Here is a 23,433-nt window from a genome sequence, read left to right as displayed (position 1 = left end):
TGTACCAACGCTACCATTGCACCACCGCGGAAGTACAAAACAAAGTGTTATAGTAGTAGAAGTAGCGAACTTAAACCTATCTTAAGTCAAAACAAAACAAAAAAATAGAAAATATATAATTGTACAGCATTACTAAGTACTGCATGATGCCGCGGTGGTACGGCGGTAGCGTTACCTCACAGCAAGACGTTCTCCCGTTCGATTCTCGGCTGGGCTTGGGAGTGCCTTCTGTGTGGAGTCTGCATGTCCTCCCCGTGGTTGGGTAGCGTTCGAAAGACATGCGTGCGTAAATGGGCATGCCTTCGCTGAAGGTTGAGCTGACACCTCAGCGTTTTGTAAAAATCTACTGCCAATCATTAGCGGACTGGAGTTCCGCTGTGGCAACCCCTTACCAGGAAAAGCTGAACTACAGCAATGTTTACAATGTTTGTTTACTACAAACCACCATTAATTCCAGTTTAAAATGCCACTATGCAGTGTATGCAACTGTTTTCCATGTAGTACAAAGGGTATTTAAGATGACAGACAGTAATTCAGACTTGCTGGACTGAGAAGCATCATTAAAAAGTCAAGTAAAATATATACTTTTAAGGCAAACCCTCTTTGTACCCCCTCACATTTCAACTTCTCTAAGTTTATCAACTCCAAGACCACACAATCTTGAGTATAAGGGAAACACCCTCCCCACACATGCACGCTTTCTCCATAATCTCAATGAAATCAAGTCCAGCTACAAAACTAAACAAAGATTTCACTGACTATGCATCACTAACAAATCCTGTTGTGTCTAAAAGCAAGCTTGATGAAACCAACTTAACTTTAAGAACCAAAATGGTTGACATACCTCACACAGCATGGGATGTTAAAAGACAGTGACAAGCAGTACTAAACATACCTCTCAACTGTACAGATTTTCACATAATGCCCAGATTTTAGCCTCATATTTTTGGTGTGTTCCTCCTAAAATCTGTACTTTTCTGGCAAATAGCTGAGAATTGAAGTAATTAAATAATGAAAAACATTTGAGTTTAAGACTCCACATCTTCAGAAAATTCATGCTATCAACCATCTAAGTTTGCAAGAGCAATATTTAAAATCTGTCCCTATTAGTTTCCCATCATTTTAGGCTTTGTCCCGATTTTTTGCTAAAAGAGGTTGAGAGGTATGGTACTAAAACAGAAGCATCGAGTGTACAGATCACATTCCAAGAATATACAATGAGCTGTGAATAAACTTCTCGTAATTCAAAGTACAATGCCAAGATCTACAATGAAGAAGCCAAAAAACACAACATGGAAAGCTACAGAACTATGCCTTCAGTCCAATGTGCACAGAACAAGGAAGTTCCTTAGGTATGCACACCTTACTGACATGGTTCTGATAATTCAAGTCTTCTCCAAATCTAAATAAAAATATGCAGTTTCATGCAAACTGAATTCAAATAATTAATACATACCACCAACGTACGAAGGCAGAGCGTACTAGCTGGTGCACGTGGATCAAGGGCAGCTTGCAAATCCCAAACCTTGATTTTGCTTAAAAAAAAATGCAAAACTGTGTTACAAGCCCTTAAAATCAAACAGTGCGTTAAAAATACATTAACACTAGTGTGCGTTTCTCTTGACTCTGTACTTAAATACACCTGAAATAACTTGAAAAGTGCGAACTACAGAATGCATTAACAGTTGTACTGAACTACAGAATGTATTTACAGTTGTACTGAAACGGACATTCCACAATTATACAGTTCTGAAGATGCCAGGAAATTATCAGTTTAAGTAAAAAAAAGCCCAGTCTAGTCCCTAAAATAGCTACCAACAATGTTACATTTTTTGCTTTGCAGTAAATCATTTAACATTTTTAAGCCGCGGTGATAAAGCGGTAGCATTGTTGCCTCACAGCAAGAGATTCTCCTGTTCGATTCTCGGATGGAGTGCCTTCTGTGTGGAGTTTGCATGTCCTCCCCATGGTCGAGTGGCCTCCAAAAGACATGCATGAATGGGCATGCCTTCGCTGAAGGTTGGGCATCAGGCTGGCAACTCGGCACCATAAAAATCTACTGCCAATCATTAGCAGACCTGAGTTCCGCTTTGGCGACCCCTAACCGGGAAAAGCCGAAAAGACAAACATTTGTTAAAATATGTACTATTCTGTGGAGCGGTTCTCCCTGGCAGACAGCAACAAAAGGAGGAATAGCAAACTCTATGGTCTTCAGAAACAGAACTAAATTACGAAGGAGGGAGGGAATGACTAACATGGGTGCGATGTGAACATGTACACATTATGCCACAAAACATGTTCAGTTATCACAATTCAAACCAAATTGTGAAGGAAGTTACAACAGAACACAATGGAAACAATGCAAGAACGTGACTTAGTTCCAATATCAGGCGGGCAAAGCAAAATCCAGAAGGGTGATAGAGTCTAAGGAGTTCTTAATTCATCGACTTGCTCTACAACAGGAATCCTCCTTGATGAGTCATTGGTCAGCTTCATTTCCACCAATTACCATCTAGCAAAAGCAGAAAGTACAGTTTTGTACCTACCATAAATGTAGATGTCCGAACTGGATAGCATCTGCAGTCATAACAAGTGGGTTGTCCTGTCGTCAGGCAGCCCTGCAGTCGGCCGGATTCCAAAGTCCGGGTCCGGCTTCGGCTGATGTCGCACTCCACCCGACGTCATCTCTGTTGGTCTTCGGGTATAAAAGCATCAGCCGACACCATTTTCCTCAGTGTTTCTTGCCCCAGATGCCAGTAGCCCTCTTGCAGGCTAAAATTTGGATAGATGCCAATGTTTCCAAATAGATAGAGGTAAACACAACAATAAGCATGCATGTACATATATACAAACAAATACACCATAAAGACTCCCCAACAGCTAGCTATTAGGAGGGTAAACACCCTAGGAGTACCACAGAGGGAAGGAGGGAGGGTAATCCTGACTGCAGATGCTATCCAGTTCGGACATCTACATTTATGGTAGGTACAAAACTGTACTATGTCCTTCATGGATGCATCTGCAGTCATAACAAGTGGGTAGAATACCATAGCCAACTAGGGAGGAGGATAAAAGTAGATTATGGTGTGTTTAGGATCCCTTGCAGTACAGCAGTGGCAAACCCTGCTCGGGATCTGGAATATAGAGGCAAATTATAATGCTTGGCAAATGTATGCACGGAGGTCCAAGTAGCCGCCTCAATAATGTCTTTGGTTGCCACTCCTCGTAAGAAGGCTGTGGTAGTGGCTGTTGCCCTTGTAGAATGAGGTCTTATGTTCTGTGGAATTGGTTTTCCATGGAAGGAGTAACAGTATCGTATGCAGTTTCCTATCCATTTGGAGATTGTCTGTTTGGAAATAGCTTTTCCTTCCCTTCCTGTTGCATAGGCTACAAAAGTTGGTCAGTCTTTCTGCTATTTTTGTTCTGTCCAAGTAGTAGCGTAGCTGTCTATGTACATCCAAGGTATGCAGTATTCTTTCCCTCTGTTTTGTGGGTTGGGAAAGAAGGTAGGTAGGTGGATTGCCTGGTTTAAAGACACTCTGGATACCACCTTGGGCATAAATGTAGGATTAGTCCTCATGGACACTCTATCTTGGTGGAAGATTAGGAAGGGTTGCACTGCCATTAAGGCCTGTAGTTCTGAAACCCTCCTTGCTGAAGTTATTGCCAGTAGGAAAGCAGTTTTCCATGACAGGTGTTGTAGGTCTGCTGTTGCTGCTGGTTCAAAGGGTGATAGTGTCAACTTTTCTAGCACAAAGTTTAAATCCCAAGCTGGTAATGGTGGTTTCCTTGGAGGTTTTACATTCTTGATTCCTCTGAGGAACTGCCTGAGCAAAGGGTGCGAAAAACAGGTGGATCAAAGCTGTATTCTGCTGAAATAGCTGATGCATGTATCTTGATGGAGGAGTAGGACAGGCCTGAATGAAGAAGTTCGCCAGATACTCCAGAATGTTAGGCATATCTATGTTTGACACATCTTTTCCTCTTTCCGTACTCCAAATGACAAACCTTTTCCATTTTCCAGCATAGTTCCTTCTTGTTGAAGGTCTGCGTGCTTCAAGAATAATGTCTTTAACTCTTTGGGAAAGTTCTGGATTAGCTGCTGCTATGTGATGTTCCATGCAGTCAGTTGCAACGTTTTAGGTTTGGATGTATGATGCTGTAGTTGTTCTGAGTTAACATCAAAGGCATCAGAGGTATTGGCCACATTTTGTTCCGAGACATGCTCTTCAGTAGTGGGTACCAGTGCTGTCTTGGCCAGTTTGGAGCTATCAGGATTATCCTTGGACGTTCTTCCTTGATTTTTAGTAGTACCTTGTGTATCAAAGGAAGAGGTGGGAATGCATATGCTGTTAGGCCTTTCCAGTTGAAGGAGAGTGAGTCCACTTTCCATGCTAGTGGGTGGAATGTCCTTGTGCAGAATTTTTTGAGCTGGTGATTGAGAGGTGATGCGAATAGGTCTATCTGTGGCATTCCCCATTTCTTTGAGATGGTCTTGAAGATGTCCGGGTGCAGCTTCCATTCGTGGGCATCCGAAGTGGTTCTGCTTAATATGTCTGCTAGAGTATTGTCTTTCCCCGGTACAAATATTGCCTGTAACTGTATGTTGTAGCTGAGTGCCAGGGTCCACAGCTCCAAGGTCATTCTGCATAGGGGTTATGAATGAGTGCCTCCCTGTTTGTTGATGTACCACATGACTGTGGTGTTGTCTGTCCTTATCATCAACTGGCCCTCTTTGAGAAATGGTTTGAACTTTTGGATTGCCAGTTTTACTGCCAGCATTTCTTTTAGATTGATGTGCAGGCGAAGTTGATCCTGTGTCCACAATCCTTGCACGCATTTGTCCAGCATGTGGGCCCCCCATCCTAGGTCTGAAGCATCTGTTGTGATGGTCTGGCTTGGTTGACATCTGCGAAAGGGTAGGCCTGGGTTTGACTGGCATGCCTGAGCCCACCATAAGAACTCCTGTTTTAAGCATGGAATTAGTGGGATTTCTGTTTCTAGACTGTGTCTGTGTTGGGACCATAAATTCTTTAGGTACCACTGTAGTTTCCTCATATGTAGTCTGGCAAATGGGACCAAGATTATGCATGATGCCATGAAGCCCAAGGCCTGCAGAACTTTTCTTGCTGTTAACTTGTTCAGTTTTGTTAGTGCCAAGAAGTAAAGAGGAAGTTCTTTTTGTTTTTCTGTAGTCAGGAATGCCATTTGTTGTACTGTGTCCAATTCTGCGCCCAAGAACGTCCTTGTTTGGGATGGTATCAGCCTTGACTTTTGTAAATTGACTGTGTATCCCAGTCCTTGTAGCAAGTAAATGACCCTTTGTAAATCTGTTGTCAGCTTGCTTTTGTTGTCCCTTGTAGCAGGCAGTCGTCCAGGTATGGGTAAATTTGAATTCCCTGTAGTCTGCAATGGGCGATTACTGATGCCAGGCATTTTGCGAATACTCTGGGCCCAGTAGATAAGCCAAAGGGCAATGCTGAGAATTGATAGTGCTCTGATCCTGCAAGAAATCTGAGGTATCTTCTGCAGATTGGTCGAATGGGGACGTGCAGGTATGCCTCCTTGAGATCTAGAGTTACCAGCCAAGACTCCTTGCCCAGCATGGGAAGAAGTTGCTGTAGGGTCAGCATTTTGAATTTTGGGACAATGATGTATGTATTTAAGGTGGACAGGTCGAGAATTGGTCTCCAACTTTTTTCCTTTCTTGGAACTAGGAATAGTCTGGAGTAGAACCCCTTTCCTTGTTCTGCTGTTGGCACTCTTTCCACAGCTCTCATGTTTGCTAACTCCATTATCTGACGTAAAGCCTCTGTTTTTTTATTTGGAGGTAGATTTGGCATTCCTCTTTTGACTGGTAAAGTGTGGAAGTGAAACCGGTAACCTTGATCTATGGTTTGTAAAATCCACTTGTCTTTTGTTATGTAGTGCCAGTTCTTTGAAAATAAGGTTAACTTTCCACCTAGAGGAGCTGCTATTTGTTCCCTGGTAGGCGGATTTAGGATTAAGTCACTGTGGTTGTGCTGATGTAGTGGCAGTGGCTGTGTCTGTGCCTCTGTTGTTACCTTGCCACTGTCGTCCTCTGTAGGCACCTCCTCTGGATTGGTTTCTGCCTCTGGAACGCCTATTCCTGCCCCTTTGAAATTTTGTGGAGTCAGGAAAGGACCAATTTTGGCAGGCCAGTTCCTGCTAAACCTTGGGGTTGAACCTGCAAGAAATCTTTAACAGTTTGAACAGATTTTGCCTTTTCTTCCATTTTCTTCATAACCTGCTGGGCAGGTGTACCAAACAAACTTGTCTTGTCCATAGGAGCATCTAGCAACTTAGCTTTAACATGATCCGGTAAAGCTTGTTCTTTTAGCCATGCATGCCTTCTTATCACTGTGCCTGTCATGGCTGATCTAAATGAAGCCTCCAGTGCATCATAGCCACATTTTAAGGAATGGTTGCTAACCTGTTGTATGTTATTTACCATCTCTAATACATATTTCTTATCAAGAGATTCATCAGTGGTTAGTTTTTTAGTTAACTGATCAAGCATAAACTCTTGGTATTGTATCATGTGAAACTGACAGTTTAAAGCTCTAGCTGAGAGAGTAGCTGAAGTGTAGACCTTTTTACCCCAGCTGTCTAATGACCTTGCTTCCCTTTCAGAAGGAATAGGGTTTTTAGCTGTGGTCGCGGCTACTGCCTTGGGACCCTGGGATATAGTTTCTGGGTCTGCAAGTGGGGCCTTGTAAAGGTGGTGATGAGTATCTGGCACCCTGTAAAATCTGTCTGGTTTGGCAGGGGCTAGGGCTAAAGAATCTGGAGCGGAGCAAACATCATTGAAAGCATCATCCACCACAGAGAGAACAGGAGGTATAGCTAAGGGCCTGTGCTGTGGGAGGTGCAGAAAGGTCCTAAGTCTTTTCTGGAGTCTGAAAAATCCTGTTGCTGCCATTGGAACTGTTCTCGCATGGCATGCAAGGTTTCCCCAAAGGAGAATTCTTCTGGTGGGGAAGCAGCTGGAATGGATTCTTCAGCATCAGAATCTTCAAAATTGGAGAAGGGAGCCTCAGGCTGGTCAGTTATGTCTGATTCATCAGCAGAATCATCAGAAGACACTGGCTCAGGGGCTCTGTCCTAGGTCTCTTCTCTGGGGCTGAGAGGCCCTGTCTGGGTGAGATTGAGATCCTCTAATTAAAGAAATTAAATCTTCTGCCAAAGAAAGCATTTGAGAACTAGAAGAGGGCCTGGATGTGGGGGGTTTAACAGGCACTGTTTTAGTAGTCTTGGCTGCTTTAGCCCTGGCGAAGGCCTTAATGGACATGGCAGCTGGAGGCCTAGCAGCACCACGTGCTGGGGTAGAGACATCCAAGGGAATGGTGTCTGATAAGTCAACCACCGTAGTGGGTAAAATTTCTGAGGTCGATTCAAGAGTTGTAGCAGGGGCCTCAGTTGTAAGAATAGGTTCAGCTGTACTTTGATCAGTTTTCTCGGTTTCAGCCGAAACCGAGACACTCATGATTTGCTTTACCGTGGTTTCGGCCGAAACCGCGGACCGCGAGTGTCGGTCTTTATCTTTGCGTTTTTTGGGGGTAGTCGGAGGATCCGACGGCATAATGTATGCAAAATCAGAACCGAAAAACTGTTCTGCAAACTCCGACCGACGCCTAAGCGTTCGTCGGTTGAAGGAGGCACAGGCCGAACAGGCTGCTACGTCGTGGGCTGGGCCTAAACAAGGCAGACAGTAAGAGTGGAAATCTTTATGAGGTATTTGTTTCCCACAGGTTAAACAATTGTTAACTTTTTCTGACATCGGCTGAGGCAAGAAAGAGTCCCCAACGGGTACTTAGCTTTAGAAGTCTTCGAAGTAGTATTCGGTAGAAGTAATCTCTGGATCCGACCGACCGGCACTTGCGAACAGCTTCTGCTTCGGGCGCCACGCGGCAAGAAAGACTGAGGAAAATGGCGTCGGCTGATGCTTTTATACCCGAAGACCAACAGAGATGACGTCGGGTGGAGTGCGACATCAGCCGAAGCCGGACCCGGACTTTGGAATCCGGCCGACTGCAGGGCTGCCTGACGACAGGACAACCCACTTGTTATGACTGCAGATGCATCCATGAAGGACATCATCCTGCTTTCACAGATGGGCACATGCTCATTTCAAAGCATGCTGTTATGTAATGTGTTGGACAGAAGTTTGCTCAACCTCTGAGCCAGCCAATTCACCTAATGCTACTAAGCAAGTGTCTTTGTGCAACTCAAAAACAGGACATGTACATTAACAAATATAAGCATGGTCAACTTACAGGAAACTCAAAGCTAAGACTGCTGGAAGAGACACTCATCTGCAGAGGGACAGAGTGAGGGTATTCCTAACCATCAAGGAGGATTCACCTACACATCAACTAGTACATTACGAACTTTCTATCAAATGTCAAGGACACTCCAGGTTATGTCCTCAGCTGGACTGAATCCCAAGCAGCAACCGGCAGGGTGGAAGAAACGCACATAAGCACAGAAAGTTGTGCCTTAGAGCACTGTTTTCCCAAATAAGATGTGCACTGAACAGCTGCAGATGAGATGATACTTTAGCGAAAGTGTGCAACAAAGGATAAGTGTCTGTGGCACAAATCTTGACAATGGGCACATTCTTGAAGCAAGGAGAAGTGACCGCTACTTCTCTAGTGCAGAAAACTTTAACTATAGCATTTACCTCTACTCATCACTCATAAGACCCATTATAGAGTACAACGCCCCTTTTGGAATGTACCTCACAAGACATCTGCAGCAGCTGGAAAGGCCACAGAAGTACCTCACAAAGAGGATTATTGGCCTCAAACAAATGCCCTACACTGACCGCCTCAAAAAAAGTCCAGCTTTACTCCGTAGCATATCGCCTACTCTGAGGTGATCTCTGCCTAACATATAAAGCTATGTCAAACCCAGAGCTGTTGGACATACTACACGTAAAGAAATCCCAGTCCCTCTGAGCTACACTCTCTAGGGACCTAAACCTTGTCATCACAATAAACAGGACACGCTGGAGGGACAGATTCCTGCCCCAGACACTTTCTATACTCTGGAACAAGCTACCCATTTATGTCAAGCAAAGTTCTTCATTAACACTCTTCAAGAAAAATCTTGATGAGTGGATGCGAAATAGGTAATACACCTCGGGGATCACTTCTGTCTCTCTGCTGGACAGTAGCACAGGAAAATAACTTTCTTGGGTGGTGTAAGCTATGGAACCATGCTGGCTAGGCTTACATAGGCCCTTGGGCCGATAGCCTAGTACCTACCTATGAACAGTGGGTAGTTTAGCTGTCTGATGCAAGACAATGTAGACAGAAACTAGATGGAAAAGTATATGCTTGGTAATTGAAAGCCCTTCCCTTCCTGATACAAAAAGGAACACATGACCATGTCCTACTACGATTATGAACCCATTTTAGTTAACATGCAAATTGGCAGTATGCAAACAAGGTATGAAGGGCCCTCTCTCCAGTGGTTTCCTCACTTGCAAAGAAAACCAGGAGACAATAGTTCAAACCACCTTCAAAATAAAACAAAGCTTCACTTTGAGGATAAGCTGCCGTGCAGAAAAATACACATGGATACTTAAACAATACCCTGAAGCTCTGAGATTCTACATGCAAAGAACAAAACCACCAGGTGAAGAAAAAAAAAAAAAACAAACAACAATGCTGGCAAGCGAGCCTGTCAATCATGAAGTTCAAGTTCATAGGTATTTACTAGGCTAACTACCACAAGGGCCTTTTTAAGCCTAGCCATGCATCCCAAATCGCTTACAAATTCCGATACCCTCGACAAGTGTAAGCAGGGGTTTGAGAGATTAACCATTTACAGGTTACCTGTGCCCATTAGAGAGACAGGTGCCAAACCAGGGATGAATTTCCAGTTTCCTATCCAACTTGCACTTGAATTGGGTTAGGGAGGAACTCTGTTGCATGTATGGGGAGCCTGTTCCATACACACGGTAGTCTCTGGGATACGTACCTATCTCTCCAGCAGGATCTATTTATATCATAGGCAAGGTTTAAGTCTTTAGAACAGGTAATTCTGATGTTGTTTGTTTTGTGGATATGCAGGAGGTCCATCAGAGTGGGGTCTGAGAATGCACTGTATATGCCAGGCATAAATCTCCCCTCAAAAGCCTGCAGGAGACAGAATACAGGAACAGGGCCTTGAGGTGGTCTGCAAGTTCAAACAAAGGAGAGGTTCTTTAAAAGACAAAGGTACAGTACTCTCTTAAAAAAAACTGCTCAATCTGCAGTTAATAAATACCAATCCTCCAAAAGGGTCATAATGTGCAGACAGTTAACATATGCACCATAATCATGGCACAAATCCGGTCCAAAATAAAAATGCCACAGAGGGTCCAGTAATGGTCTAAGAAAATTTACTGAGATAACCTAAAAGAAAGTCTAAAAACAAGAGCACTTTTGTCGCAGAAGACAGACTTCATCAGAATAATAAAATTCCAACACAGAGCCATTAAACAGAAGAGTGAAAAATATTTTATTGGTGACTGGTTAATAGGTAAAACTCACATTCTTTAAAGGGCCACCAAATACACAATGGAAAATGTGTGTACACAAGTCCATAATAGACATTAAAACACCACAACAAAATACACCATTAAACAAAAATCAATTACATTAAAAAGTGATAAAAAAAAGTCTACAATAAGTATTGTAAAAAAAATATTTATAAAAACAAAACATAGGTTATAGCTTGTTAGCCTTCAAACTTAAAACACAGGTGCAACTGAAATGCAGTCATTCAAACCAGGGGGAAGGTAGGCCCCAATCTAAGCTGCCAATGCAATTCACCTACTTTTAAATAATTCTTCCAGTCTCCCCCTCTGGGATCCAGGGTGATCTTTTCCAATACTTATTACAGCTTTACTTATAGTAGGCGAGTATTGTTTGGACCAGGGAAGAAAGCCTGGAATGTCTTGCCATCACTGGAATTTAAGAAACCATGAGTTCAACCTGAGGCCTGCAATGTTTGGGTGTATCTGATAAGAAGTCTGGACTAGGGTCCAGCATCCAAGGAGGACATACTACAGGAGACCAATGGAAAGGAAACCATTACCTGTTGAGGCCAAAAAGGAGCAATGAGGATTATTGTGATCTTCAAAGAAAAAGTGCTTTCTGAAGAAACTTGGGGACAAGTGTAAAGGAGATTGGAGGGTCAAACAACTACAGCATTTCTCGGTGACTATCCTCGAGGTGGGATAAGGGCAAAGAACCTGCTGCAATCATTGAGGGGAAATGCAAATAGGTTACAGTAAGATTGATCCCATCTTTGGAAAATCATGTTTGCCACTGACTGACAGAGACCACTCACAAGGCAAGAGGATGGTCCTCCTGAGTTTGTCTGCTAGAATGATGGATTTCTCCAGTATGTGCACTGCTACAAGAAAGCGGTTGGATGATACTGCCCACTGCCACACACACTGCTTCTAAACAAAGTGGGTAAGATTTGCCCCCCCCAACTGTCTGATGTACCAGACTACTGAAATGTCCGTTTGAACTGCAGCAGTCCCTAGAGGAAGAAAGCTCTGAAAGGCCTGCAACACTAGCAGCACTGCTCTCATCTCTAGGACTCCGATACGCAAACTGATCTCTTGAGAGGACCACGTGCCTTAACAGTCTATCCCAAGTAATGCCCCCCCCCCACCCGTGAGGCATCCATAGTTAATGTAGCATTTGAGGGAGGAAGGATAAAAGGACACCCTTGACAACTCCTTGGATTGAATTCAAAGAAGAGACTTTAAGACATCCAATAAAACTGCAACAAGCTGCAGAAGGAGTGCTGAAGAAAGAACTACTGTACTGCTATGGTCCATTGTAGAATTCTCAGGTGGAGGTGTGCAGTGGGAATTAAGCAATTGAAGCAGCCATCGACCCCAAAGTGGGGAAAGGAAGAGGAAAACATTTGTCTGATATGCTTCCTCAGTGTAAGAACTCTAACAGAGACAGAAGAGCTAAAGAACAGACTGTCTAGATGAGTCCCTATGAACTCCAAAACTTGGACTGCTTGTAGCTGTGATTTGTCCATACTGACAGGGATTCCCAGCAAGTGAGATAGCCTGAACAAAATAGCCTCTGGCCTTTACGAGCAGATGCCTGGTCGGTGCAGTGAGGAGCCAGTTGTCTAAGTAAGAAAAGGCTCTGAATCTGAGCAGCCTGAGGTGAGCTTCTACCACTGTCCTGCATTTTGTGAACACCATGGGGTCTCTGGTGAGACCGAATGGCAGGGCTCTGAACTGAAAATGACTGGCTCCCAGCCGGAAGTGTAGATACCCTTGAAACTGACTGTTCATTTTGATGTGATAGTACGAAGACTGACTGAGCACATCCAGTCATTCTTCAGGAAGGGCAGAATTGACTGTATCATTACCATCAGGAATGAGGAATTCTTTACAAATTAATTTAGATAACAGATTCAATATAGGTCTCTGGTCCCATTTTCTTTGGCACTAAAAAGAACCTTGACTAAATTCTGGATCCTCTTTGGTCTAGGGGACCTCTTGGATGGCTCTCTTGTTTAGCAGCTTTTTGACTTCTATAACTGCAAATTTCTTCTTACTGGGAGGAACATCTGGGACACATTTTCTTTTCTTTAGGGACAACTGGGAAAAGGGAATAAAGTATCAAGATATGATCCTGTGCAGCCAAAAATCTTTTGTGATGGCTAACCAGGCTGCTATGTGCAAGGATAAGTGCCGTCCAACTGCCTCCACAGAGGGACAGCTGGGTAACCTTTCAGGAGCGCTGAAAGAACCTGTTCAAAAATAAATCTCAAGATCCTTGATTCTGGGGACCCCCTATGATACATGGGCAATGTCTACCATTGTAGCTACCCCCCCCCCACTGCCCTCTGGGGGAAAAAACTCCATGTGATTCCAAAAAGGACTTTGAGGCTTCCACAACCACATCATTTTCCCACCACATTGACTCCTAAAGAAAGGTCTCTGCAGGGTAGAAAAGCAGATTTTGATGGCAGACAAGGTCTTTCCATCCTGTCCACTGCAGGAAAGAGTCTTTTGCGGTGGGCCAAAACAAGGAAGATCCATCAAAAAGTGCATTGATGGATGAAGCCTAGAAAGGTTCTGCAAAATCATACGATCACATCCAAGCAGGTCTCTCTATAGCTATGTCTGAACTGGCTGCTCTTGAGGTACATTCAGCTGTATGCGGGACTAATCTCATGGACACATTTGTAATGGATTGTAGGGTGGCCAGACATGAGGAAAGAGACTTCTGTTCCTCTGCAAACATGGACGCTGGGGCAGAATTATAAAGTTACTTTACAATGTCCCTCTGTAAACTGTTGAAATGTGCCAGGTAGTTCAGCAAACATAGGGCAAATGTTGCTGATGCATTTACTCACTTCCCAAACCTGTTCAAAGGTCTACACACTCTGTTTGGGGGGGGGGGGGGTAGACAGAAAATCTCTGCTCAGTTAGCTCCTTTTTGGTGTTTGCCACAACAATGGCATCTACAGGAACCCCTTTAGTACATTACTTTCTATCAGCGGGGGAGCTCAAAATTTTATCAGGGCATTTGGGAATTGGTTCCACAGAGTCAGATTCCATCCATGCAATCTGAGATGCAAGGTCTATAAGCTCCATCCACTGGGGGAGGGACCCAAGACGGAGAAGGTCCAGAACTGAATGCTTCCAAAAACACAGACTACTCCTGGGAAAGGGCTTGAGAAAGAAAAAGTACAGTTGTGTGCACTTACCATAAATGCAGATGTTCGAGTATTCACTGTTGCAGTCATTACATTTGGGTAATCTGCTGGCAGGTTGCCCTCAATCGGCCTGAATTCCAAAGTCTTGGGTCCTGAGTCGGTTGCTGTCTCCTCTTCCATGAGGTCAGGTCATCAGGGGTATAAAACATGCAGCCGACGCCATTTTCTTTAGTTTTTCTTGCCCCCAAAGTCAGGTGCCCCCCCCCCCCAAAAAAAAAAAAATATATATATATATATATATATATATATATATATATTTATAAGCAAGCATTAATATAAACTTCACCTTCATCTACAAGCAAATACACCACATAGGTTGTAGAAGATAGAGAAGGAAAGATAAACTGTAGAATGACAGGGGGATGGTGGGAGGGTAACCTGGACTGCAACAGTTAATACACTCTAACATCTACATTTATGGCAAGTGTTCACAACTGTACTATGTTCTTCGTGTTTCACTGTTGCAGTCATTACATTTGGGTAGAATCCCAAAGCTATGGTTGGGAGGCTGGAGCAAAACAGCATTAGGTGAAGCTATAAGGCCCTGCAGCACTGCAGTGGCAAAGCCGTAATGCTTTGTAAAGGTGTGAACAGAACTCCAAGTAGCAGCCTCTAGAATGTCCTTCGTTGGTACTCCTCTGAGAATGGCTGCTGAAGTAGCTGCAGCTCTGGTGGAGTGAGACTTAATGCCCTTGGGCACAGGTTTGCCATGGTGTAAGTAGTAGAAACGGATGCAATGGCTTATCCACTTTGAAATTGTCTGCTTTGAAATAGCCTTTCCTTCTGATCCTGCAGCATATGACACTAGTAATTACTCAGTTTGTCTTACAGCTTTAGTCCTACTCAAGGAGAATCTTAGCTGTCTGTGTACGTCCAAGGAATGCAGAATTCTCTCCCCTTTGTTCTGCGGATTTGGATAAAAAGTTGGCAGATTAATTGTTTGGTTAAGAGCCACACTGGAAACGACCTTAGGCATAAAAGTAGGACTTGTCCTCAGAGACACCCTGTCTGGGTAAAATATGATAAAAGGCTCTTCAGCCATGAGGGCCTGTAGCTCTGAAACTCTTCTTGCTGAAGTAATTGCTAGTAGCAGAGCTGTCTTCCATGACAAGAACTTTATATCAGCGGTAGCAGCTGGCTCAAATGGAGGCAGCTTTTCCAACACATAATTGAGGTCCCATGCAGATAATGGTAATCTTATAGGAGGCCTTAAATATTTGGCTCCTTTAAGATACTGCTTTAGTAAAGGATGAGAAAAGATTGATGGCTCTGTATTGCAATGAACCAAAATGGCAGAGGCATGGATTTTGATTGATGAGAAAGATAGGCCTTTGTCAAGCATCTCAGTTAAGTATTGTAATATCGGAGGAATATGTGGTCCTGCTTTATCAGTTCCTTGTGCTTGAATCCAAGCACAGAATCTCTTCCATTTGTCAGCATAAGATTTTCTAGTACTTCTTCCTTCCAAAATGACATCCATCACAGCTTTACTGAGAGGTGTCGTTTGTATGACTACAGGATTAGCCATGCTGCTAGGTTTAGAGTCTGTAGCTGATTGTGCAAGATCTGATTGTTTTGCTGGGACAGTAGTTGTGGTTTTTGAGGCAAGGTCCAAGGTGGGTATTGAGACAAGTTCCTTAGGATTGGGTACCAGTATTGGCGGGGCCAGTCCGGGGCAAATAATACCATCTTTGGCTTCTCTTGTCTGACTTTTAGGAGGACCTTGGGTAGAAGAGGCAGAGGAGGAAAGGCGTAAAAAACGGATAGGTTTTTCCAACTGAAGGATAGGACGCCCCACTTTCCATGCTTGTCTGTGATAAGTCCTTGTGCAGAATCTTTTCAGTTGATAATTTTGGAGAGAGGCAAACAGATCTATGTCTGGGCTCCCCCATTTCTGTGTTATCATGCTGAAGACTTGTGGATTTAGTTTCCACTCGTGAGGATCCATAAGGTTTCTGCTTAAATCGTCTGCCAGTGTTTTGTTTTCCTGGCAAGAATTGAGCTTGAAGATGTATTTGGTAGGTCAAAGCTGTGTCCCACAGTGCCATGGTTAATCTGCAAAGGGGGTATTGAGTGCGTGCCCCCCTGCTTGTTTATATACAACATGACTGTGGTGTTGTCAGTCTTTATCAGTAGTTGTCTGGGATGAAGTAAGTCCTTGAAGGCTGTTAGGGCATTTTGAACAGCTAGCATCTCTTTCTGGTTGATATGTAAATGCATTTGATTTGGTGCCCATATGCCCTGAATGCATCTTCCTGCCGTGCCCCCCCCCAAGCATAATCTGATGCGTCTGTTAAGGTTTGGCTGGCAGGGGGTAGAGTGAAGGGCCTTCCCATGTTTTGGTGGCAGGCCTTTGCCCACCATAGAAACCCCTGTTGCAGGCAGGGAATGAGAGGAATCATTGTTTCCAGACTGTGTGAACGTTGACTCCATAAACTTTTTAGGTACCATTGAGGTTTCCTCATATGCAGTCTTGCATATGGAATTAGTAGGATGCAGGATGCCATGAAGCCCAGAGCCTGCAGAATTTGTCTTGCAGAACTGGGTTTATGTTGCCAGTTTGAAGTAAGTAGTCAGTTGCCTTTGTTTGGCGTGAGGTAAGCCATCTGGGCTGTTGTATTCAAGCTTGCACCAGGAATGTTATCTTTTGAGAGGGTACCAGTTGTGATTTCTTTTCATTTATTGTGTACCCTAGGCATGTTAGAAGCCTTTTCACAAAGGCCAGGTGTCATAGAAGAGTGCCTTTGCTCTCTGCTTGAATGAGAGAGTCGTCCAAGTAAGGATATATTCGAATACTTCTTTGTCTGCAAAATGCAATTACTGCTGCCAGGCACTTTGTAAAGACCCTGGGCACAGTAGATAAGCCAAAGGGCAGTATAGAGAATTGGTAATGTATTAAGCCAGCCTTGAATCCGAGGTATCTTCTGCACGATTGTCTTATTGGGACATGCAGGTATGCCTCTCTTAGGTCTAAAGTTACCAGCCAAGCATTCTTGCCAGGCATGGGCAGAAGCTGCTGCAAAGTGAGCATTTTGAATTTTGGAATGTCCAGATATGTGTTCAAAATCGATAAATCCAGCATTGGCCGCCAAGCTTTGTCCTTTCTGGGTGCCATGAACAGTCTTGAGTAAAAACCTTGTCCTTTTTCCTGTTCTGGCACTGTCTGAATGGCCCCCATATCCATGAGGGACGTAACCTGTTCCCGTGCCTCTGCCCATTGATTTTTTGGCAGATCTGGCCAACCATTTGTCATTGGCAGCGTGTGGAAATGGAATCTGTATCCCTGTGATACGATGTTTAGTACCCACTTGTCCTGGGTTAACTGCCAATTTTGAGCAAAAAGTGCTAATTTTCCCCCTATGGGTGCTGCCAAAAGGTAAGTGCTTGGTGTAGGCAGAGGGAAGTCATTGGGATTGCTTTCTGTAGGTTTGCGCTTTATCTTCTCCAGATTTGGAGGTGGATGCGCCCCATTGCTTTGACCTGTATGAGTCTTGAGCCTGGAACCCTTAGGGTGTCTGGATTTGCCCCTTTGAGCTCTGACACAGGAAAGGACCAATTTTTTGTAGGCCAGTGTCTAATGAATGTTGGTGGCTGCACTTCTAAGAAATCTTTAACAGTTTGTATAGACTTAGCTTTGTCTTCCATTTTCTTTAAAACCTCTTCTGCCTTAATACCAAACAGAGAATCATGCTGTAAAGGTGCATCTAGCAATTTAGCTTAAACATGATCAGGCAAATTTTGTTCCTTTAACCAGGCATGCCTCCTAATCACAGGATTCAGTAACTGCGGCCCTGCAGGAGGCCTCAAGAATCAAAACCACATTGCAAAGTATGCTTTCCAACTTGTTCAGCTGCATGCAATAATTCCTGCAATTCTTTATTTTCTGCACATTCTGAAATCAACAATTTTCTGTTTCAGCAATCCCATAACATGTTGTTGGTACTTAAGAGTATGACATTGACAATTTAAGGCCCTGATTGCCAAGGTTACAGATGTATAAACCTTTTTTCCCCCCATCTGTCCAGTGCCCTAGAATCTCTGTCAGAGGGGGGACAGATTTTTTGCTGTTGAGGCCTTAACTCCCTTTGGACCCTGTGAAACAGTTTCAGGATCAGCAGCAGGGTTTCTAAATAAAAATGTATGTGAATCGGGGACTCTGTAATATCATTCAGGCTTACTGTGAGCCGGAGGTAAGGAGTCAGGGTTCAAGCTTGACTCCGAAAACACATCACCCACAACGTCTAAAAAACAGGGGGGGTGGCTAAAGGCTTGTGCTGAGGGAGAAGGAAATCCCTAAGTCTCTTGATTCTGAGAAGTCTTGACTCTCCCAGTGAAAATACACTCTCAAAGTATGCAAGGTTTCTCCAAATGAATAATCCTCAGGAGGAGATGCAGATGGAATAGATTCTACAGCATCAGAATCCTCACAGGGAGGTATAGAGAATTCCTGATCAGAAGAGGAATCAGAAGAAATAGAAACCTGATCTGAAGACTCATAACCAGTGTCTTGCCTAGGCCTCTTATCTGGAGGGGGATGGGTACCCCTGATCAAGGTAATAAGGTCTTTAGCCATTTTGATCATCTGTTTTTTAGGCATAGAGGCTTGTGCACGTGGCTCATGCATCAGTTTTTTTAGGTTTAGAAGTTGCTTTTGTCTTTGGCTTTGCAGCTGTGGTCGGTCTGATGTACAAATGTTGAGGTCTGAATACACCCTCAGAAGCCGGTGCCTGCGCAGCGGCTCTGGACCCATCCGAGGGAGATACATCCGTCGGTCCAATACCTTGAGTATCTTGCAGCATGCTGGACTCCACATGGGTGTCGGTAGAGGCCTGCGACTCAAAGGTAGCGGGTATCAGGGGCTGTGAAGGCGACTCACTGAGTACCGGCAAACCGGCTACTGGCTTAGGAGAAGCTTCGTCCTCGGTTTTGAATCTCGACTGCCTTTCTCTGTCCTTTTCTTTGCGTTTTTTATGTACTCCGGTAGTCGGATTACTATCAGACAACATTTCTGGGTAGTTAAATCCGTTTCCAAAATACTTTGATGCAAAAATATACTGACATTTAATAGTGCGTTGGTTAAATCTAGCAAAAACCGACAGCCAGGCAACATTATGATCAGGGCCAAGGCAAGGAATACAGTATAAATGGAAATCCTTGAGGTATTTGCTTCCCACAAGTAATATAATTATTAACTTTTTCTGCCATCGGTAAAAAACAAGAAAAAAGTTTCCCCAACGGGGTATTTAGCTTTAGTGAAGACTTCGGTTCTGAAACTCAAACTTGAATATTTCAGTAGTCGGCCGACCGGCATTTGCGAAATGCTTCTGCTTCGGGCACCGCACGGCAAAAAAGACTCAAGAAAATGGAGTCGGCTGCATGTTTTATACCCTTGACGAACTGACGGCATGGAAAAGGAGACGGCAACCGACGCAGGACCCAAGACTTTGGAATTCAGGTCGACTGAGGGCAACCTGCCAGCAGATTACCCAAATGTAATGACTGCAACAGTGAAACACGAAGAACATCCACCTTTCTGGCTAAGTGTTTCAAGGAAGTCTCAGAAAAACATCCTCAGGTGGAGATGTAGGGGACTCTTCCACTTCAGTGAAACTGGTGTCTTCCGTGAGAGATTCCTGCAAGGAATCTAAATGCCTCCTCTTGCATGCCCTTTTCTGAGGAACCTCCTCAGTGGGATAAGTCTGGTGAGGTATCCAAAGAAGTGGGGAACTCACGGGCAGGAAATGGCTGGAAACTCATTTGGGCTGACTGCCCTGAGGAACAGGATGAACAGACTCGGGCACAGGATCCGTAGGGTGAGGAAGGGATGGATCCGATGGTGAAAGGAGTTGAAGCTACTCTCGGATGAGAGTAAACCTTCCCCACCACTTTGAAGGCAGAAGGACCAGGACAAAGTGCTCGGAGCAAAGGCTCTCGAAGGAGACAATCCCAAGCCCTCCCTGACCTTCCAATCAGGAGGAAGAGTCACAGCAAACCTGTCAAGCACCAAAGCGCAGAAGGGAAAGAGATGGCTTCAAAAGCTTCTGAGTCAAGGTCTGCACCTTAGATCAAACACAGACGTGTTGGCTCAGAGAGGGTAGGAGCCGATCAGATGAAAGCCGTTTGGGAAGAAACAAGAAACTTCAGATCTGACAGCTCAACTCTAGGGAATCTTCAGATCAGAAGACTCCAACACGGAAGGCCAGAACAGAGGAGTGACAACAGTTTGAAATATCAGCTTTAGGTTTCTGGATCTGATGGGAGACAGACGGCAAGACCGCAGTCTGGATCTGTGTCCTAATGAACTTTGTCATCCTGCTATCCACCTCTGTTTCAGAGACCTTGGAATGACCTAACGGACGACTAGGTACAGCATGGTATAGATAACTTTTTTGAGTTGGTTAGGTCTCAGCACTATCACACAAAGAAAAACTAACAAGCACTAAGAGAAAAACTTTAATATACAACTATATCCATCTGTGTGTGTGTGTGTGTGTGTGTACATATATATATATATATATATATACACATATGGAAACAAATACCAACAACAGTAGATCTGAGAAAAAAAGAGAAAGAACACAAGAAAAACTACAGCTATGGATAAAGAATACCAAAAAAAAACAGGAATAAAAGGCAAGGGAGAAATTAAAGCTCAAAAAGTTACAAATAAAACTGACAGTGAAAATTATAAGTGTTAAATCGCACTCACTAACATGCCTAGCATGAGAGATTGCAATTCTATCCAAACCTGAATAGCGGCAAACAAGATCTGAGGTACTGCAGTGGTCAGGGGCATTATGGGTAGCGGAAGAGCTCGAGAGTCAGATCCTAGAATCTATAGAAGGTGGCCGAATCGGATCAAAATCCATATGTTGAGGAACAAATGAAAATATCAGACCTCATTTCTAACTTTCGGTTCCACCATCCGCCTCTAGGATTCTTACCTTTTTTAGGACCAAAAAACTGAACTTTGGTATTACAATGAAATTTCACATAGAAACTGAAGTCATCAAATCCCACTACTTCAACTTTGAAAGACTTCATGTACACACACAATAGGAACAAGAACCCTGTGCTCTGGTACCACTTAGGAAGTTCGTCACACGTTCTTCCCAGAGCAATCCATTCAAAAATATTTTTTAAATTATGCCGACTTTAATATAGAAACTTTGTTTCACCCCCCCCCCCCCGATCATAACTCAGGGAAACAAATATATTCCAATTTTCTGCACCAATCTTTATTTTTGAACTGGCACATCCAGGAATCCTCTCTCTCTACGATGCCCTTCCTGTGGGAGAAAACATGCCTTGAAGTTTCAAGCAGTTTATTCAGTTAAGTATGAAGACAGACCAGTGTTCTTGTTCTAATGTTGAATGTAACGTACACAAAAGCAACAGAACAAGAACACTCATCCATCTACCTGCTTAACTAAATAAATTACTTGAAACTTCAATAAGGTGTCTGTATTCCTCCCCACAGAAAGGAGAGAGAGTGGGAGAGAGACTCCTATGATTTTTACCTGGACTAATCTTTCGAACACAGTTTCTTGTTAGTCCCGTCATCCTTTGTGTCACAGGTGGTATTATACCAGACCTGACTCAAGCTTAATGGATTAAATTTGTTTGTTTTTAAACTGGGGAAGCCAAATTGAAACACAGTTGCTCTATTAAAGTTTTGTTCTGTAGTATCTTAACTGAAATTTCAGCACCCAATGGGGACAAAAATGTCCAGTTAACCTTATTTGCAACCTCTTCCCGTACAGGATCAATAAAGGACAGGTAGCCTCTTTCCAGAAACATCCTGCTCACCAAATAGATTTCTAATAAAAAATCCATCTAAAGGAAATTTAACTGCAATACCAAAAGGGTAAATTTATCTTGCTACATGTGATTCGTGTATCGCATTCTATGTAGGCAAAACTGATCACGCACTATGTAAGCATATTTTTGAGCACTTGCATGATATGAAGAGGGGGGAAACCCAAGAATGCTCTATAAAACATGAGAACGTATGCCCACTGCCAGACATCATCCCCTACAAAAAGGGTTAAAACTTGAGCGTGCTTACTTGTTTAGGTACCACACAACTTACTGGTTTCCCTGGCAGAAGAGAGGGCTCAAGAAACAGTTTTGTTTTCAATGATAATCAGTGTCAAAAACACTGTTCACACCTCTAAATGGCTAAAGGGAACTCCTCCCTCTAGAAGGCAGATATGGGACCACACTCCACATGCCATATGGGAACCTAGCCAAGCTCTCCAGTGAGTCAATGAAATCTCCATCACCAGAATCTACAATGTGCAGTTACAGAAAGGAAAGACCCTCAACACTATACTGTGCTGCCTTACTTCAGCTGCAAACCATTTCTCCAATTTAACACAACCCCTTCCTTTCAATAAACTTCAGTGCATTCCCTACACACCAGATACTACAGCCCATGAGGTTGCAGTCTCCATCTGTAGCCTGTCTATATGCACTAGGCATCCTGAAGCAGTGTACCAACCTCATGCTTACTGACAACCGTTTGCTTCTACTAGATCAATGTGCATGTGCACACGTGCGTGCGTGTGTGGTGTAAACATTTACTAACCTTGAAGGGAAGCCTTTCATAAAAACTTACTGGCAGCATCCAAAAGGCTGTCAATACTGGCACTCACTTTACACAACCATACCCACCTTCTCTAAAACTCAGCAAGTAAATCATCTTAAGCTGAGGTACTTAAGAAATCTCCTTTTCCAAACACCAAACGCCTCCAAAATGAAGTGTAGTTAAACAGGACACTCAGCGGCATATTTACAAACAAATGGCATCTACAGAAATAAACAGAAGACAGAGAAAGGGACCAACTAGCTGGCAAACTATCAATCACCATTAAGGCAACAAGGCTGAGTTGACAGCTGGTAAAGGCCTAGTCAAATCTGACTCCATAGTGAGAAGCAGATGCCCAGCTCACCAGGCTGAACAAGTATAATGGCAAGGTGTCTCAGATGACAAGATCTGGAGCATCATTACAGCCTCAACTCCCTTCACCCAAGGTACACATACGATGTCTGGTCACCTGTGCACGTGGGAGTGAATGACTTGAGGCACACTCCTTGGATCATATGAAGACAGTCGTGAGGAGTCTGAAGGCAGCATTCTAGCCACCAAGAATGATACTACAACATAAAGGGGAACTGACTACTGGCTTACTTATGGGTGCAATTCTAAGGCAGTCAAGTATATATCAGTATACAATAAGATGACAGACAGCCCATCTCTTTTGCCAAGGATGACTTGTAGCTTCCTCCTCATAGCTTTTGTATGCTGGTCAAAACTCTCTCGAAATCCCTAGTGCCTTTTTTAGGCAAAGGCAAACTACCAACAAAGTCTGATTGACTTCTCTGAATCAGTCTCCAGAGCCATGGACAAGGGTAAGGTGGTCCACACAGCCTATCTAGACCTTGCCAAGGCCTTTGACACTATCCCTCACTCTGGAATCATAGATAAACTTACTAAGTTGGGTATTAATCCCTATGTCACCCAATGGGTTGCTAAATGGCTTACTGATAGAACCCACACTGTAAAAGTAGCAGACTCCAAATCCAGCTCCAGACAAGTGGAGTACCTCAGGGTTCAGTCCTGGGGCCGCTCTTGTTTGGCATCTACTTCTCTGA

At 43.7% G+C, this 23,433-nt stretch overlaps 1 protein-coding gene across 5 annotated transcripts in view; it reads right to left on the bottom strand.

The window, feature by feature from the left end:
- FBXW11 (F-box and WD repeat domain containing 11) overlaps positions 1–23,433 on the bottom strand; it is a 2,367,054-nt gene that overhangs the window by 331,166 nt on the left and 2,012,455 nt on the right. For all 5 annotated transcript variants that reach the window (XM_044069098.1, XM_044069099.1, XM_044069102.1 and 2 more), the window contains one exon: positions 1,457–1,535. In XM_044069098.1, the coding sequence (XP_043925033.1) occupies positions 1,457–1,535 (79 nt within the window). The remainder of the gene's footprint in view (positions 1–1,456; positions 1,536–23,433) is intronic.

This window comes from Protopterus annectens, chromosome 4.part0 (assembly GCF_019279795.1).
Source record: "Protopterus annectens isolate FY-2018-M chromosome 4.part0, PAN1.0, whole genome shotgun sequence".
NCBI classification, from domain to species: domain Eukaryota; kingdom Metazoa; phylum Chordata; order Ceratodontiformes; family Protopteridae; genus Protopterus; species Protopterus annectens.
The sequence above is the reverse complement of the archived record's forward strand: the minus strand, read 5'-3'. Positions and strand labels throughout refer to the sequence as shown.